Raw genomic sequence first — 18,112 nt, 5'->3', positions numbered from 1 at the left:
TGCGGGTTGTTTAACCCGGGGCCTTTGTCCTGTGGGGGCCCAGGTGGGCTCTTATCGCTGCTCTCCGCCCTCCCGTGCCTGTTTGCACGGAGATGGGCTTTGCTGTTATCGCGGCTTTGCTGTTATCAGCCGCCCCCCGCCCAGCCTCGGGGGGTCGCCGGCCCCTTCCCACGTCCCCAACCGGGTCCCCCGCCCGCTCTCTGCTGGGGGACACTGCATTTCCCTGGGTCTCCATGGTCTCCCCATGGAGACACCGAATTCCCACAGCCCCCTAGGAGTGATCACCCTTTGCTGCCGCACTTGTGTGTGTCTGGGGGGGGTCTCTCGGGCAGGTAGGCTCAGTCCCCCGCCTGCCGCGCTATTAGGACACGGTGGCTTTAATGAAGCATCCCCAGGGAGGGAGGGACGCGGATGGTCCCGCCCGCCCCTCCTGCGCTCACAAAAAAAGAGGAATAAACGCTTCTGCTGGAGGTACCGGGGGTCGGGACGCCCCCCCGCCCCACAGGGTAGCACCGGTAGCACCGCCAGCCCCACCCAAGCCCGCCCCTCCGCCCTGCCCCATAAAGCGGCGGAGGAGCCGCGGGGCTGCTCCGCCCTGGCCGGCTCCCGGTGTCCCCTCCCCGGCTCCCGGTGTCCCCCCCGCCCGGGGATGTTGCGCCGCCGCGGAGCTTTCAGCGTGGAGCCGCTCCGCGGTGAGTCGGTGGTCCCGGGGGGGTTTTGGGAGAGACTCCCGAGCAGCTGGGGGGGGGGGTTTGGATTGGGGGTGTCCCTGCAGCCCTCAGCCTGCTGGAGGGGATCCTCAGGGATCCCTGGTTTGGGGGTCTGTGCTGGAGGGGAGCCCTGCGGGTTTCTAGACCCCCAGTTTGTGTTCTCACTGCTGGGAGGGGCTCAGGGTGCTGATTGTGCTGGGAATTCAAACCAGGTTTTGCCTTTCAGTGTTTGGGCTGATGAGCCTGAGCATGCACCAGGGTCACGGCCACTGGGTCCCTGTATGCAGCGTGGGGGGCCCAAAAACCCATGGGCCATCACTATGTGCCCCCCAACTCAGGCTGTGCTGGGACCCCCTCCAGCAGCAAAGCCTGGGGGACACTGGGGCTCTGAGCTGGAGCTGTGGACATGGGGGACCTCCCAGCAGCTCCCACAGATGATGTTTTTGCTCTCTTGGTGATGGGGAACCCCCTGTGCCCCTCTCACGCTACCAGTGCCCCCATGCTGGTGGGGCTCCAAGCCCCATTGAAATCCCAGAGATGGGGAGGAAAGCAGCCCCCCCAGCACATGGGGCCGTCCCGTACAGCCCTTGCAGCCCATGGAAATTTGGTGTGTGGGCGCAGGGCAGCCGGCGGTGCCGGGGCGGAGGGGCCCCCCCACGGCATTGCTGGGATTCATGTGGCCTCTGAAGGGTGGGATTGTCCCCTGGGTGCTTGTGGCCTCCCGCACCGGTACCAGCCTCGCCAGACCCACCAGGGTAGGAATTTGGGGGCACTGGGACCCCCTGGCCGTGAATTGAACCCTGAGCGGGGTTTCGCAAAAGCGGTGGGATTCATCTGGCGCTCGGCTGTCTGCCGGTGCCCAAACCGCCCTCTCGCCTTCCCGGTTGGGTTGGGAAGGGAGCCCTTAACCACCGGCCCAGCCAGTATCGCCAATCCCAAATCCTGCGAGGAACCAGTTGGGAACCAGTCCTGTAATGAGGTGCCTCTGGATACAGGGCCCGTCGCCGGCTGGGCCGGTATAAAAGGCAGCGCCGGGACGCGCACCCCGCAGTCGGCTCCGGCTCTCGGCGATGTGGGGGGGCTCCCGCGCTGGCTGGAAGAGGAGGTTCAGCTGCTGTGAGTGCCTGGGGGGGGTGACCCTCCAAGCAAGGGTTTGCCGGGGGGGTGGGCAGCTCTGCGCCCCGGGCTGAGTGCCGGGAGGGTGCCAAAGCTTCGCTCCCCACCGCGCTGAGCCCTCGGCTGTGGCCTGGATGGGAAGGGAGGTGAGAGCTGAGACCGACGCTGCGATCCCACCCTGGGGTGGTGGGCAGCGCAACCCAGTGATGCCCCCCATGCTGGGGGTCCCTGGAGCCATCCTGCGGTGGGAAGGATGGATTCCATGGCCCTGCCGTGTTTGGGGTGGGCTGGCACGGAGCTGGAGCGAGGTGTGGTGAGAATCATCACCCGTGCAGCCCCCACCGGGTGGGGGTGAGGAGCACGGGTGCTCCCTAGGAGTACGGGGAAGGAGGGAGGATGCGGCTGGGCACAGGGACGTGTTTTGGGGGCGCAACAACAACATGTTGGTGTACGAGCCTCCCTGGCACCGGGCAGGGCTGCGGGGACTCTCCAGAGCAGGGTGACTGGGCAGGGGGCTGTAACTGTGTGGCACAGGTCATGGGCACGACTGGAGCTGCTGAAGGGTGATTTGGGGGCTGGGAGGGGTGTCAGGCCAGGACACGCAGGGGGGTGGCGAGTGTGCCCTGCCTGTACCAGGGGACCCCCCATCTGATGCCACTCACCCTGCAGATGGTCCCTGGGAGACAGCGGAGAGCTGCGTGGTACCCACCTCCGCCAGCGTCTACCGGCGGCTGCAGGAGAGCCCGCGGCAGCCCCCGGGGGGCTTGAGCACCTGGGGACCCCCACCACCACCAGCCCTCTCCCCCGGTAGCCCCCTGGCAAGCGGGCGGCTCCTCAAGTCCGAATCGGAGGACTCCGGGGTGGAGATGGCCAGCAACGAGCACTCCCCCTGCACCCCCCTGGGCTCCGAGAGCAGCTTCTCCCTCGACGGCTTCCCCCCGGACAAGAAGAGCCCCCCCAGAGAGGAGCCGGGCCCCGAGCCCCCCCGGACGCCCCGCAGCCGCTCGGGCAGCAAGAAGCTGGTGCAGGCAGCACAGCGCAGCAAGAGGCAGCGGCTGCCCGGGCGCTGCCCACGGCTGCGGGGAGAACACGCGTGGGAACCCCGGGAGCAGGAGGAGCCCAGCACGGCGGACCCCGAGGCAGCGGTGGGTGCTGGGAGGGGGTGCATGTGGCTGGGGGGGGGTGCTCGGCCACCCGGCAGGCCCTGAGTCCCCCCTCGGCCGCAGGCTGTGCCTGGGCAGGGGCTGCGGTACCTGGAGCACGTCTGTCAGATGCTGGAGCGCCTGGCCCGGCTGCAGCAGGACAACCGGCTCCTCCGGCAGCAGGTGGGGGATGCCCGGAGCACCCGCCCTGACGCCACGGTGAGGGCCGGGGGTGCTCGGGGGGGGGGTGGGGGGGGGTGCTGGAGGGGGGTCCCAGCTCACACCTTGCATCTCCTCATCCACAGCTCACCCGGGACCCCCCAGCACAGGATCCCGTTGTGTGGAGGGGTGAGCGGTTCCGCCCGCGCTCCTGCTCGGACAGCCAAGCGCCAGGTGAGCGGGGTGGGATACAGGGGTGGGGGGGCCATGCCTAGTTTAACCCCCCAACACTAGTTTAACCCCCCCACACCATGCAGCGCCTGACCCTGGCCCATGCCAGAGGATGTGGGGACACTCTGCAAGCTCCCCCAGTCTGCTGGACCCCCCCGAGAGCGGGATGGGCGCCCCTGCAGCGGACAAGGTAGGGGTGGGGGTGATGGGGGGAACCGGAGGGGGGGTCCCGCATGTTGCCCCCATCACTGACAGCCGTGTCTCCCCCAGGACAGGCACTCGCACTGGGGCCGGGTGAAGGTTCTGCTCACCCGCCTGACCCGCCGCTCGCTGCGGGGGGGCCGCTGCAGGTAGGACCGGGGGGGTCCCGGTCCCGCTGCCACCCCTGGATGGAGGAGCTGCGCTGCACCTATTGCGTCATACCCCGCCCCGTGACGTCACGCCCACCCGGGGCCGGCCCCCGGCCCGGCGCTGCACCCCCCCTTCCCCCTCACACCCCCCCAATAAAACCTTTTCACTGGAAAAGAGGCGGCTCTTTGCGAGACGACGCGTTGTTGCGCGGTGACGTCACTCTCAACCCGGCGTGACGTCACGGCCGCATAACTTCCGAGCGCGTTTCCAGCCGCTTTGTCCGCCCGGTCCGAGGGGCTGCCGCCCCCCACCCTCCCCGGGTCTCCCCCGAACCCCTTCCCGGGGCACCCATTGATTTGGGCGGGGGGCTCAACGCCTTTTCCCCCCCTCTCTGCCGCAGGTGGGTGGGGAGGGGGCGTCGGGACGGGAGCTGCTCCCAATCGCATGGCGGGTGAGGGGGAACAGCGGGTGTTGCTGGGGGGGGTCACCACCCTGCAGGAGGGGTCGGGGCGGTGGGCGAGGTGGTTTTGTGCGGGGGGGACGCTCCGCCGCGGTGTTTCGGTGCTGCTGGAGCCCCTCACCGTGGGGCCGGGCCGGGTACCGCCGCTGAGAAGATGCTGCTCAAAGCTGCCTTCAGGTGCTCGGCGAACAGGTACCCCCATTATTCCCTCCATCCCCTCTTTTTCTTGACGATTTCCTACCGTGACTTGTTTTTTCCCTTCCCGCAGCCTCTCCCGAGCCCCCCGGTCCCCTCTGTGCCCCTCCCTGGGCAGCAGCCGAGCATCCCCAGCGCCTGCTCCTGCATCCCGTGCTCCTGCCCGGGAACGGTGAGTGCTGGTCCTTACCGTGGGGGCCGGATCCGGGTGGTGGGGGGGTCCCTGGCTGTGAGCACAGCGGGATGAGGGGGTGCTGTGGGTGTTTGGGTTTTCTGGAGCTCCTGGGGGTGCTGTGAGGTTTTATGATCATTGTTCCCCCCTCCTCAGCACTGAATCTCCTCCCATCGCCCCATCTGCTCAGCTGGGGAGATGCTCTGGGCCGGGACCATAGGGAAGGGATGCAGGTGGATGATCAGGATGGGGATGTGTCCCTGCTGTTGGGGGGACATGTGGGCAGCCCCCACCCCGCTGCCCCGTACCTTCTGTGCCTTTTGGAGCACTCAACACCCACCCAGGCCAGACCCCAAGACAAGGACACCATCCCTACCGGGTGCTCTGGCTACACAGTGACTTTTTGGGGGGGATATCTGTGGTCAGAGAGGATCTCTTTGGTTTCTGTCAGTCCTGGGGCAGCAAGTTGTTTGCTCCCACACATGGGGACTGTGTTTGGGTGAGCCAAAACATGGATCTCTGCCTTCATCCCCTCCTGTGATGCCAGGGTGATGCTGTGGCACCATCCAGCTGCCCCACGGCTTCTACAACGTCCACCTGGGCTGGCTGGACACCTTCCCCCATGCCCATGGTACCCCGGCTGCATCCCACTGCCTGACCCCGAGGAAGATGCTGAGGATGCTCTGGGTGATGCTGAGGTGAGGAGGAGGAGGGTGTGCTCTTGCCAGGTGATGGCCTTGATGCTCCCCAACCCCCTGGAGCAAGGGAAAGCTCCTGAGCACCCAGAAAGGCAAATTGAGGCATGTGCTGGACACAGCAGTCCCAGTGAGGGTTAATTCACCCAGTTTTGGGGGAAAGCCCTTTGGTTTGGTGCTACGCTGTCATCTGCGTTTACTGCTGGACTGCTTGTGTCTGCAAAACCTGGTCTTGTCCCCAAAGGGGCCAGGGGATTTGGGGAGGAAGGGGGACACTTGGGACAGCTGGGCTCACTGTGTCTCTTCTTAGCTCCAGCTGGGGAGGAAAGAGGATGAAGGTGTGTGAATGGTGCCGGTCACGGGATGGCCACATCCTGACGCTGACCTCATGGTCCTGAGTGGGACAGGCTGGGCTGGACCTGAGCGGTTACACAAAGTGGTGAGTGCCCCCGATCGGCCACCCCTTCATCCCTTCCCTCAGCTTTCCGGAGGTCTGAGCACCGCGGTGCTTCACTCCAGAAATGCACCGGGTCAATCCTCCCTTTCCGCCAGCTCTCCCCATTAACGTTGGGATCTCTGGGGTGGTGCAAGAAACCCGTAATTATCCACTTTTACTATGTGAGATGGATTCCTCCCCCCGGCCCTGCAAAGAGCTGCTGGTTCAGGAGCAGATTTCCAGGGCACAGCAGCATTTGCAGCGCTGTGTTAAGTTTCCATGGGTGCAATCTCTCTCTGTTTTGGGCAGAACAGCAGGAGGAGCTGCTGGCCCAGAGCACAAGCTGCGTTTTGCTGAGCAGCTTCAGGGATGGGGGTTTAAGGACGGGGGGATGCGCTGGATGGAGGAGAGGAAGGTTGCTGGGGATTGGGGTGACACAGCGATGTGGATTTAGGGGAGCCCAGGCAGGGTTTAATCCACCCGCAGCACCTCTGGGCCATGGAGCAGCTGGCCAAGGGGTCCCTGGAGCTGGCACAGGGTCTGTCGGGGCTCAGGTCCCCACGTGTCACCCGTGGAAGAGCGTGGCCCTCACTGGGGTGCACGGGCTCAGCTCCATGCATGGCAGTTGTATATACATATATATATGAATAAATATAGCATCCCTGCTCTGGGTAACCGTGGCAACTGGGTTTATTTTGCTTAAACCCGGCCCGGCATGTGATGTGGTGGGGAAGGAACTGCTGAGGGGGGTGAAGTTTGGGGTGCTGGGGGAGGAGGTTTGGTTGGGTGACAGGGGATGCTCTTGAACTGGGGCTTTGCTCCGTGTCCCTGGGGACACTCACCAGTCCGTGTCAGGGCTCTGGTCCCATCCCCATCACTCCTGTCCTTGCAGCCTCCCTGCTGGGGAAGGTTTTATGGGGGCCCAGCTCCCTGCGTTCTGCTGGGACTCCCTGGGCATCCCCTGCTGCGACACAGGTTTGCCAAACTAATGGACCAGTGGGATGTGGCGATTTTCCTGCTGGACATCTGGGTATCCTCGTGCAGCCCAAGGCAGAGAAGGGACCCGGAGGAGAAGCTGCAATGCTGAGGCTTTGCCGGCGGGCCCTGTGTGGTGACACCAGGTGACGCGCCAGCTTGGGTGTCCCAAAAGGCGGTTTTATTTCTGCAGGAGCTTGGAAAGGACTGTGGAGAGACGGAGAAGATCCTGCTCTGGGTGACAGCTCCCAGCACCTTCTGCTCCCACTCCCACCTAAACGGGGCAGTTTTTAGCAAGAAATAGTCCCCTGAGTAGTCACGGCTGCACAGAAGAGGAGCTCCTTGGTAGGTGTAGGGATGCTGGGGGTCTGGTGGAGATTTTGGGGTAGGTGACGAGTTGTTCTTGTTCCAGGAACCCCCCTCTGCTGTCTCCTGCCTCCAACACCATGATGCTCAGCTTGGGGAAGTCATTGGAGAAAATGGAGCAACTGCCTCGGCCCGGAGAGCAAAATCCAGGCTGGGTAAGCCGAGTCGCGCTGGGATGTGGGGTCCCCTCTTCGCAAGCCACCGGTCACCCCCTCTTCTCTTCTCTTCTAGACGAAGGAACCAGCATCCAGCTGCTCTCCACCAGCAGAGGGTGACATCCCCGCTCGCCTGGGTGTCACACACTGGGGATGGTGGCAGGGTCCCCAAGAGCCTTTTCTGTCCCCGTCCCCTCCCTGTGCAGGCAGGGCAGCTGTAGGGATGCTCGTGGTTTGCTCTGACCCTTTTTTTTGCGTTTAATGGAATCCTCTTGGGTAGGAAATTGTGTGTTGGAGACAGGACAAGGGCTTCCTCTGTGCTACAAGCTGGATGCACAAATTGGGGGCCAAACCAGCTTTTTTAGGATGGAGGGACCCAAACTGATGCCTGGTACTCGTTGTACTGCTCGGGGGAGTCTCTGGATGCTGCTGTGGCCGTAGCGCGTTCCTTCGCTGCGTTTACCATTCACTGTATTTCACTGTAAAACTGTATTTCTTGTGCTTTTTGAACCCTTTCCTTTCTGCGTCTCTTTGGGGGCTGCTCAGTCCCTCTTTCCCCTTTTCGAGCCCCTTAATATCGCTCTTAAAATGACACCTCCAAAGCAACACCATCCTGCTATGGCCAGGGGATGTGGTAGCCCCTGGGGGGCCGTTCCCTGTGTCCCCCCGCAGTGACAGGCAGGTGGCAGCAGAGGGCACCAGCACCCCTGTGATACTGACCCCATCTGCCCAAAAAATGTTCATTGGACCCTTTGTGCCCCCCTAAAAGTGGCTACAACTGATTCAGGCTGTGGAGCACCCCCCCCACCCCCTAATTTTCCCTGGCTTTGCTCCCACCTGGGTTATATTTCCCTTTTGCATCCCCACACTTCCTCTGCCTTGGGGTCCCATTGACCCCCCTTGAGCACCCATTGCTGTGCAGATGTGCACCCCCCCCTGTGCCCCTCCAGCTGTGGGGCAAGAGGCACTTTACACCATTCCTGCTTAAAACAAGGCAGATTTGGAGTGCAGCATCACTTGATGCTCAGTATGGGAAGTTCGGCCCTTTCATCACCCTGTCCCGATGCCTCAAAAAATTGAATTTAAGCACTTTTACTCTCCCCTTTCGGGGGGTACTGGGGTCCTAAGGCACAAAATAATGTCCCGGCAGGAGTGGCCATGTCCTCCTACCAGAAAGGGACTGGCAGCACTCAGCCCGCTCCCCATCTTCGGCTCTGCTGCCAACACCTCCTTAAGGCAAAACTTGGCCTTAGGGCAGGCAGAGACAATCCAGATGTCCTTTGCAAACAGTTGGCTGGAGGGGGGAGCCATGCTGTGCCCCCCAGGCAATACCACAAGGGTAAAGCCTCCCGGAAGGAGGAGGTGGGACGGGGGGCTCCCCAGCCCCTTCCCCATCACCAACATCCCCCTGCGATGCTCAGTCATCGGCCACGATGGACAGAGCGCGCAGCTCGCCCAGCTTGGCGTCGTTCTCCCGTTCCCGCTGCTCGTCGGTCAACCCGGGCCGGTCGATCTGCGCTGTCAGGTCCCCGAAAATCTTGTGCATCTCGGTGTAGTAAACAACCTGGGGTGCGGGGAGGAGAAAGATGGGGGGGTGAGTGGAGCCAGCCCCTTGCCTCAGTGTTTCATGTTCTAAAATAGCTCCCTCCCATGTGTTGGTGCCACCCCCTTAGATTATTACAACTCAACACATTTTAATAATGCGCTGCCCTTCTCTGCTTGCTTCCCATCTGGGGAGATGCATACATGGGGCTGTCGCTGTCCCCTCTCTGCAGCCACTGTCCCCGTGCCACAGCCGGGGTGTCACCAGTGTCACCGGGTTCTGCAACAGGTCCCCGATCACCATGCAGGGGCAGTGAGCGTGGCGAGCATCGCGCCTGGCACGAAGCAACGGGGAAGCGGGGGGGGGGTGTTTTAATAATGTGCTAATTAGTACCGCCAATTAACTCTGGCAGCGAGCGGGGCTTCGGCGGAGCGGGAGCTGGTGGGTCGGCGCAGGCAGATGGCACCAGTGCGGGTGCTTTGCTGGAGGAGAGCAGGCAGCGAGCCCTGCCTGCAGGCAAGGGGCAGGATCTGGGACCCCCAGCTTGGGAGGCCGCTGTGCCCCACAGGAGGATGCGATGGGGGCTACGTGGCCTGGGCATCCCCCCAGGTGTGGTGGGGAGATGCTGCCTCTCAGCGGGACGATGTGTTGCCCCCATTTTGCAGAAGGGCACGGGCGGGCACCAGCATCTCGGGAGTGGAGCTGCGCGCAGTCTCCATGGAGACCGGCTCCCCTAATCCTGCTCAAAATGATGCTTATTTTGAGATGCTGGGGACCCAGCCTCCCCGTTGGAGGGTGGCACAGCTGGATGCCGGAGCTCCATGTCCCTTGTCCCCAGCCCGGTGTCAGATGGGCTCGGTTCAGTCACATATGGCCAAGCAGCGCTGCCAATTCCGGCACAGAAAAGGCACCGACACATTGAAATGAATCTCCCTGGGAATTGGGGAGCTGCTGCCCCCCCCAGAATTGTCCCCGGTGCCCCCCAACACCAGCATCCGCAGCAGCATCTTCTCCATATCAAATGGGCAAAGCAGAGCGAATATTTTGGTCTCTTCCCCACCACCCACGAGCCGCTGCCATGGAGCCCTTCCCATGGGGGACGCCGGGTCCCCGCGGGTCTCCTTGGGGACGCTCTTGTCCCCCAGTAGGACCCAGTGCCTAAACCAGTATGCATCTCCTGTGCTTTACCCATCCCCAATGCTCTTCTCCTGCTGAAATACATGCAAACCATCACTGCCTCTCTGGGTGGGGGGGTCCCCACATTGTGGTGGGTGCTGGGGAGGGGGATGCACCCCAGACGACGGGCGCTGATGGTTCCAGCAGTGGGGGGGGCCCCTGCAGCACCCCTTGCCTGCAGCTCGGTACTTTTCCAGCTATGGATGCCATATGCTCCATCCCCATCCCAGCAAATCCCAGCTCGCCTTTGAGACCGAGCCAAGGGCCCCGAGTCCACCTGTCTTGAACTAATTCTGTTTCGGGACACCCTGTTCTCCTCATTTTCTATAGATCGCGTTTACAGTGCCACAGCCGGGCAGTGTTTATGTCAGCCCTACACAAAACAAAAGCCCGGGGTCGCTGCCAGGGCTGGACAGTCCCATGGACAGTCCTGCCGTGTAAGCCCCATTTTTCCCCCCATTTCATTAAAAAAACAGAGAGAAGTATCATGTTTTCTAGCAGGAAAACAAAGAGCACGGTGGGAAGGAAGTTTTGTTACACTCGCACCAGCGACGGGGCTCCAAATCTCCCCCTTTCATCTTCATCTGGCCGCTTCAAAGTCCCCAGCCAGAGAAATATTTGCCTCGGTTGGCTCGGCCCCGGGCATGTGGGTGGACACAAGTATTTGGTGTTGAATGTTACAGCCCCAGTGAGCTCGGGACATGTCACACCCGGCACTGGGGACGGCGGCCAAGCTGTGCCATGGGAACCCACGTCTGGGAGGGTCTTGGTAGGTTAAAGACAAAGCTGCTGCTCCGGAGATGGTTTAAAGCGGGGTCCTTCCCTTTGCCATGGCTGGGTTGTTCCTGGAGGGAATGGATGTGTTCACAGCTCATTGTTGTGCTGGCCAGCGATGCCTGTCTCACTTTAACCCCTTTGCTTTTCTCCAGGGGCAAAACAAAAGGGAAAATTACAGTTTTGCACCTTCAAACGGGGGGTTTGACCTGGGGACAAGCAACTGCAGATACCAAGAGAGAGCTGAGCCCTGCCTACCCCTTTCCCCGAGCACCCTGGACCAACCGTCGCTCCTACAGGTACCTGCAGAAAGAGGCTGGAAATAGAAATTCCACCGAGTAACGTGAACCCCCCGAGATGCTCAATAAGCTCCAGAAGGTGCGGAGGGAGAGGGAGAACGCGGGAAGTGGTGGCAGGATGAATGAGCACTGCCCGTTCCCCATCAACATCTCACACCTGGGATGGGGATGCTCCGGTGTCCCCCCTGGCTGTGTCCCCATCGGGTTCCCTGCAGGTGAGCAGCCGCTGCGGTGACTCAGGGCTCCCCGGTGCTATTCCTGGCTCACCACTGATTCATTACATTACCTTGGGCAAGCTGTTTCCCTTTTCTTGTGTTCATTCTGGTCACCTGTGATAGGGAAAATGCTGCGTAGCCCCCAAGCGAGAGCTCCTGAATGGGGGGATGCTGAACTCAAGCTCAGCACCGAGCTCTCCTCCCTGCAGCAGAGATGCTGTGGTCCCTCCCCAGGGATGAAGGAGCAGCCAGCGCTGGGGGAAAGGGATGCTGCTCCCATCTAGGTCAGCGGGGAGGGCTTTAGAATCCCTCTGGGCCCAGCTTTAGTCTGGTCTAGGGGAGATGCCTCAGCTTTGTGGTGACAATAAACCCAAGATTTTTCTTGCTCGCCTTTCTTAACAAAAACCCCCACCTGAAGAGGGCCAAGAAACAAAATAGAGGATTCCCAAGGAAGCGGAAGGTATGAATGGATATCCTTGCAAACAGGTCCAGTTCAAAGCACCCTGCTGGCGTCTCCCAGTGCTCCCAGTACGTCGTTCTCCACCCCAGGCTCCCGACAAGCCGAGGCAGGAGCCAGCTGGCAGCAGGGACCCAGCACGAGCCGAGCGAGGGACATCGCGGCCAAGGACACAGAAAGCAAAGCCGCTTCTCTTCGGAACCCGCCGGTGGCATTCGGGTTTCAAGGTCTCGTCCAAACAACCCACCCACAGAGTTTGTGGGGCTGGGGAGAAGGGCCAGTGAGATTTTTGTGGTGGCTCCAGGGTGTCTGGTTATTTCGGCTGGAACAGGGAGCCCCGCGGCAGGCGATGGCGAAGGGAACAGCGAGAACAGCATCCCCAGCACCCACCCGGCCGGGCGCTTCAGCACCATCTGGTAGGTGAATCAGGCTGCAGACAACTCGCTGGCAGCTCCGCGGGGAGAGAGAGAAACCCCCCCAAAAATCAGAGGTGAGATGGGAACACGTGCTCCTTGCAGCCACCGCACCTGCCCCAAAATCAAAATACCGCAGGAAAATTGCCTTGCAGCACACGGCTTCGCCCTGATCCACCCCAAGTTCAAAGGTAGATCACATCCCAAAACGCTCCTCTCCAGCCTAAAGAAAAGGGTGAGGGGAGAAGGAAGATGGAGGAGGAGCAGAAGGAAGCGGGAGGATGCAAACCGAAGCGGGCGGGGGTTTATTTAGGCCAGCCCTTCCTGCAAAGCTTGGTGTGGAGCTGACGGAGCAGCCGCCTCTCTCTGCCACAAAGGAGCCTTCGGATGAGCCCCGAGCATCTCAGCATCTCCAAGAAGATCCAACCCTGAGCTCAGGACCACAAATGCAAAGAGATGACGCGCCCAGATGGATAAAGCCACCAAATTCCAGAAGCTGATGTAAAACCAGGGCTTGAGCTGTGCTACAGGTAATTTCAGGGGACAGGACATCATATTGTACCAGGAGTATCCCTGATATGCAGCAAATCCATACAAAACAGCAAAAAACTCACCTCCTTTCCACCCTGCACCCCATCACCACAGGTACCAGCAGATGCCAACCTGCTCTTCTCCCAGACAAAGTCCAACACCTGCCCAATGTCCTACCACTCAATAATTGAATTACTGTATGTAATGGCATTTGGGCAGAGCTTTGCTGCATCTCACCTGTGTGTAACGCTCAGCTTGAAGAGCAGTTCCCCCCAAGGCGGGACCCAGACGTGAGGATGCCACCAAAGGGACACCTGTCAGAGAGGGGACAGCATCTCACCTGCGCCCGCACCAGCGACTCGAAGCTGGGCTTGAAGTAATCGATGCGGCTGCTGTAAAATTTGGGCATTTCCTCCAGGAGCTGCTTGTTTTTGGCTTCGAAGTCCTCCTTCACCGGCCTCAGCTCTTCACGGGCCTGCGGAAGAAGATGGGGAGTCAGAGAGCTGGGAAAATGTCCTTCCCTTGGGTAGAGTTGCACTGAGGCCACCCCAGGCCAGCGAAGTGACCCAAGGACAACCAGTGACCGGATAACAGAGCCTGGTGGGACCAAATGACCATCGGATGGAGCCTGGTGGGACCAAATGACCATCCAATGGAGTGTGGTGGGACCAAATGACCTTCCGATGGAGCCTGGTGGGACCAAATGACCATCCGATGGAGCCTGGTGGGACCAAATGACAAGATAATGGAACCTGGTGGGACCAAATGACCATCCAATGGAGTTTGGTGGGACCAAATGACTATTCAATGGAACCTGGTGGGACCAAATGACCATCCAATGGAGCCTGGTGGGGCCAAATGACCATCTGATGGAGCCTGGTGGGACCAAATGACCATCCAACGGAGCTTCATGGGACCAAATGACCATCTAACACAACCTGGTGGGACCCAAGTGACCATCTAACGGAGCCTGGTGAGACCCAAGCTCTGTCCCTGGACCACGGGGAAACCCATGGGACACCCAGAGAGGCTGCTGCAAAAACCACGAGCCAATTGCTCTTCTGGGGGCAGAATGGGGACAAAAACCAGCCCCAAAGCTCAGCCAGGCTGCAGAACATCCCACCCACCTCGGTGTCCCCTGGCCCTGCCATCCCCGAGAGCATCGCCACAGGATCCTGTCCCCACCGTCATTTTCGCCCGTGACCTTCAGCTCAGCGCGTCCAACTGGCTTCTTTAAACAGAAGCGTGGGGAGAAAGGGAAATGTCTCCGAGATGGTGTCGGAAAAGGGCAGGAGGGGGTGGGCTGTGAAATATTAGACCGGGCTCAACTCTGCCACTTAATCCCGGTGCCATTCCGACGGGAGGGGGACACGGCGCCGGTCCCTGTCCCCGGGACGTCACTCCGGAGGGATGGCATGGACAGAGCTCTGGCCTGGCAAAGCCTTAAATCAAACCAGGCTTAATTAAGCCTGAGAGGCAAATGAGCAAATTCAAGGAGCGTTTAAACTCGCGGGGTGGGGTTCACTGAGGGCAGAAGACTTTGAGCAAACAGCGCTGAAATAAAAACTGCAATAAAAATAACTGGATGAAATTATGTTCTTTTTTTCCTTTTTTTTTTGGTGGGGGGGGAATTAGATCACACAAGAGTTCATTAAAAAAAATAACTAAGCCCTTCTTAATCATGAGGACAAAAGCATTTCTGCATTTTTCCAGCCACAGCTTTAGTCAGTGAGGCTCAGCGAAATAAGCTGCTTACTTGTAAATCGGAGGGCTCTTTTGTTAAGGCCGATATCTGGCTATTCTTTAACATAAAACTTAATTTTTGAGGGGAAAGTCATCCGAAAATACACGTTCTTTAAGGCCGAGAAAGTCAACTGTTCTGCAAGGATCAAGCACCGTTCTGCGAGAGCGGCAGATTTGGGGAGAAACGCTGGTGAAGATTAAATTAATATATATATATTTTGCTAAAATTTAGGAGAGGGAGAAAAGAATCTGGCGAAGCTTCCTGGTAACCAATTACTGTGATTTTCCGAGGCAAATTTTTGGCAACAGGTGGCAAACATAAAGCCTCGGATCCCTCTGATCCATTTCCCATGCAGCTGCTCGCTGAGATGCGGCCGTTTGGGGGGCAAACCCTCCTTTGAGCACCCCGGGGCTTTTACTCCCTTCCTCTGAGCATCCTCAGCTCCCGTGGCTTTCATTCCATTTCACTTTGCAAAAATAATGATGTTGTGGGGTTTATTTTTCTTCCCCTTTGCTGAGCGCTCTAATTCACTTTTCTGCTATCAGGTGGCTGACTTTACATCGATGAATGATGTCGCTCCACAATGGGGATATTTCACACGGCTTGGTGGGGATGGCAATAAAATATATATATATCTATTGAAATTTGGGGGTGATTTGTGTTTGGGTACCTGGTGCAGCTTGGCCAGGACGGGCCCGGTTCGCTCCTTGTCCTCGTATTTCTCCAGGCGGGCCTGCAGGCGCCTGTAATCCTGCAGCGTCTGCTCCCGTCGCTTCACGGCCACGTTCAGGCTGGGGAACACGCTGCTGAACCTGCGGGGCACCAGGGGACAGCTCAGGGAAAGGGCACAAAGAACTGGGGTTCGGGCTGAAAATAACCCAGGGGTTAAATAGAGGCTGCTCCAAACATACAAGGTTTCATTGCGGTCTGCCAGGACTGGAAGAAATTGGGTTTTATATATATATAAAATATATAAATACATATATAAAATATATAAAAAATATATAAAAATAATAAATAGAATATGCAATATAAAAGGAAAATATACAAAAAATATATATACATAAAATATAAAAATATACACATATATTTTTATATATTAATATAAAAATATAAAAGGAAAATATACAAAATAAAAATATATATAAAATATAAAAACACACACACATATATTTATATATTAATATAAAAATATAAATGGAAAATATACAAAATATAAAATATATAAAAAATATAAAAATATACACATATATATTTAAATAAAAATCTAAATTGAAATTATATATTCACATACACACATACATATGTGTATATACTTTCAATGATATATATGATATATTATATGATATAAGATATATGATATATATGATATATGATATGTGATATGTGATATGATATAATAATACATAATTGATGCTGGAATAATATATGATAATGTATACAAACTTATGAAAACATATCTTAATACATATAATACAAATATATCATAAGAATTCATTATTAAATTACTATCCCTAAAATAGTGCATTAAACAAATATTAAATAATAAGTAATTATAATAAATGTATTTTTACATTTTATATATTAATATATAACAATATATGTTATTATGTGATAATATGTATTTATTAATATCTATATTAATATATGTATTTTTATATATTAATATATATTTATATATGTATTTTTATACATATATATATATACACAAAACTATCTAAAGCTTTGCAAAGCCTCACCAGGTTCTGAGTTTGAGGAGAACACTTGCTTCTTTTTCCAAAGGTCAATTCACATGTCAAAGGGTGCATTTTTAACTATATTAATATTAAAGTGCAGTCAATTTTGCAAAGGCTGCTGAAAATACTCTGACGGTCCCAAGCTGCTGCTGAGCCCCCCTGCCTGCCCAGTAGTTCTTTATATATAATGGTTTTCACCCCAGAAAGAGAGAAACTCATCAAAACTCAATCAGTGCACAGCTCTCCGCACATCTCCAGTGAACCCAGGTGGGATTGCCCCGGTATCACCTTCGGAAAGGGAACGAGCAGGGAGAGGAGTTGGCTCCAAACCCAGGGAAAGAAACCAAATATGAAGCGGAAAATAAATATGAAGTGGAAAATAATAAATACGAAGCGCAGCAACTTTTGCTGGGCCCACACAGAGGGATGAGGAGCAGCCAAAAATCCGCTACGGGCCGGTTCATCTCATTAAAATGTGTTACAAATTGAGGAAACACGGACATCTGATGCCCAAGACATATATTACATTATTGTTTTGAAGAGGGAAAGCCAGAAACTGGCTCCCAATTCCAATAAATCAAGTTATACTGGTGGGGACTGGGTTGGTGCTGGTTTGTACGAACCAGGATACATTATCTCTGGATATATTAAATTAATCTACAGTAATTATAGGGTCATTCTGGGGGCGTCAAGGCCAGGATTCAGTTGCAAAAAATATGTGTCTAAAAGGTTTAATGATGATATTTTCACTTCTGAGAGGTGAGGAAATGGCTTCCTGCTCTCTTTAAATTATAGATAGATAGATAGATAGATAGATAGATAGATAGATAGATAGACAGACAGACAGATAGAGATATATAGATATATATATATGCAATCAAGGTTGGGAGGGCACATTGGCAAAAAAAACCCCATCACCACAAATCCCACTTCACAGCTGTTAATTTGCTTTAGAAGTAGCCAGATGCTGGGTTAAAACTGAAGAATTTGGGTTCAAACAAAACCCGCGGGTCTCCACAGCCCCTATTAAATCCTATTAAATCCAAGATTAAAAAAAAATACATTAAAATCTCATTTTTTCCAACACCGTGTTCGATTCGGAGGGACCTGATGTGCCAGATCAATGGGTGCAAAAGCTTTCGCTCCTGAGGTCTGAGTGTTAGAAAAGGGTAAATAGGGAGGAAAAAGGGGGGAAATATTCATATTCAAGCATTTTTATTCATGAATTCGTGTCCAAGAATTCGTGTCCAAGCGGGGCCGGTGACCCAGGGCTTTGTTCTCCCAATTCTGAGGAGCAAAAGCTCTTGTGTGCCCACCCTGTGATATTCGCCTTCTGCCCGCTGCATTATCACAATTAATTATTGTCACGGCACAAGGGACAACCTGCAAAAGTCATCAGGGACCGGGTGGATCAGATGCTGCTGCCCCAACTTTGCTTTTTATGGACACGTCCGCACTCGGCCCCCCATTATATTTAAAATCCTGATCATTTGTCACCTCCGAGGCTGCGAAAATCCCTCAAAATTGCATCAAAAACGTTCAGCGGGAGGGTTGGGGAAGCTGGGATGGGATGGTATCAAATCACGGATATTCCTTGCAGCTTGAGGTTACGGCTTCTGCAGAAATTTATTATTAATTAAAGTAATAAAATTTAAAATAATTAATTAAAATTATTAATGAGTTAGCCAAATCCTCCCCCTGGGGTCACCAAAATCACCTGGATGTGGCCGTCGCCACCATCAGCGCTTGGAAACCGCTCGGCAAGAAGATGCCTCAAAACCACTACATTGGTACCCAAAAGCAGCTTTTAAATGGCTTTATTTTCCTGATGAGCCTTTTCCCTTGCACACTCCAGCAATTCCAGGGCGCTCGTGCATTAAAAGAGCCACGAGACACCCAAAAATTTACATCTTACAAACCCGTTACCGCGGGGGAGAACGAATCGAACCCTTTAACGCACAAGACGAGCAGCGACACAGTTTCCATTTACTTTGAAGTTAAACCTTGATTTAAAGAGGAAAAAGCCTTGATTTTCTTTACTTTATTCCCTTTTTGTTCCTA

General features: G+C 55.9%; 2 protein-coding genes across 11 annotated transcripts in view; one reads left to right on the top strand and one right to left on the bottom strand.

Annotated features, from left to right (window-relative positions):
* The first annotated feature begins 464 nt into the window (after nucleotides 1–464).
* C26H8orf58 (chromosome 26 C8orf58 homolog) lies at nucleotides 465–14,162 on the top strand. Of its 7 annotated transcripts, none has more exons than XM_071799454.1 (13): nucleotides 465–692; nucleotides 2,496–2,971; nucleotides 3,053–3,187; nucleotides 3,274–3,361; nucleotides 3,445–3,548; nucleotides 3,629–4,109; nucleotides 4,438–4,536; nucleotides 5,084–5,234; nucleotides 5,542–5,670; nucleotides 6,836–6,987; nucleotides 7,055–7,163; nucleotides 10,812–10,955; nucleotides 11,657–14,162. In XM_071799454.1, exons 1-6 carry the CDS (start codon nucleotides 650–652, stop codon nucleotides 3,710–3,712), a joined length of 930 nt encoding a protein of 309 aa, XP_071655555.1. In that variant the 5' UTR covers nucleotides 465–649; the 3' UTR covers nucleotides 3,713–4,109; nucleotides 4,438–4,536; nucleotides 5,084–5,234; nucleotides 5,542–5,670; nucleotides 6,836–6,987; nucleotides 7,055–7,163; nucleotides 10,812–10,955; nucleotides 11,657–14,162. The 7 variants fall into 7 exon arrangements, with proteins under 7 accessions (XP_071655555.1, XP_071655554.1, XP_071655553.1 ...); XM_071799453.1 differs by having other exon boundaries at nucleotides 11,589–14,162; XM_071799452.1 differs by having other exon boundaries at nucleotides 10,812–11,170.
* BIN3 (bridging integrator 3) overlaps nucleotides 8,240–18,112 on the bottom strand; it is a 35,777-nt gene continuing 25,904 nt past the window's right edge. For all 4 annotated transcript variants that reach the window (XM_065856795.2, XM_071799459.1, XM_065856796.2 and 1 more), the window contains 3 exons: nucleotides 14,986–15,127; nucleotides 12,912–13,046; nucleotides 8,240–8,727 (listed from right to left, as the gene is read on the bottom strand). In XM_065856795.2, the coding sequence (XP_065712867.1) occupies nucleotides 8,581–8,727; nucleotides 12,912–13,046; nucleotides 14,986–15,127 (424 nt within the window). In that variant the 3' untranslated portion in view covers nucleotides 8,240–8,580. The remainder of the gene's footprint in view (nucleotides 8,728–12,911; nucleotides 13,047–14,985; nucleotides 15,128–18,112) is intronic.

This window comes from Patagioenas fasciata, chromosome 26, assembly GCF_037038585.1.
Source record: "Patagioenas fasciata isolate bPatFas1 chromosome 26, bPatFas1.hap1, whole genome shotgun sequence".
NCBI lineage: Eukaryota > Metazoa > Chordata > Aves > Columbiformes > Columbidae > Patagioenas > Patagioenas fasciata.
Note: the sequence above shows the minus strand (reverse complement) of the source record. Positions and strands in the feature narration are given on the sequence as shown.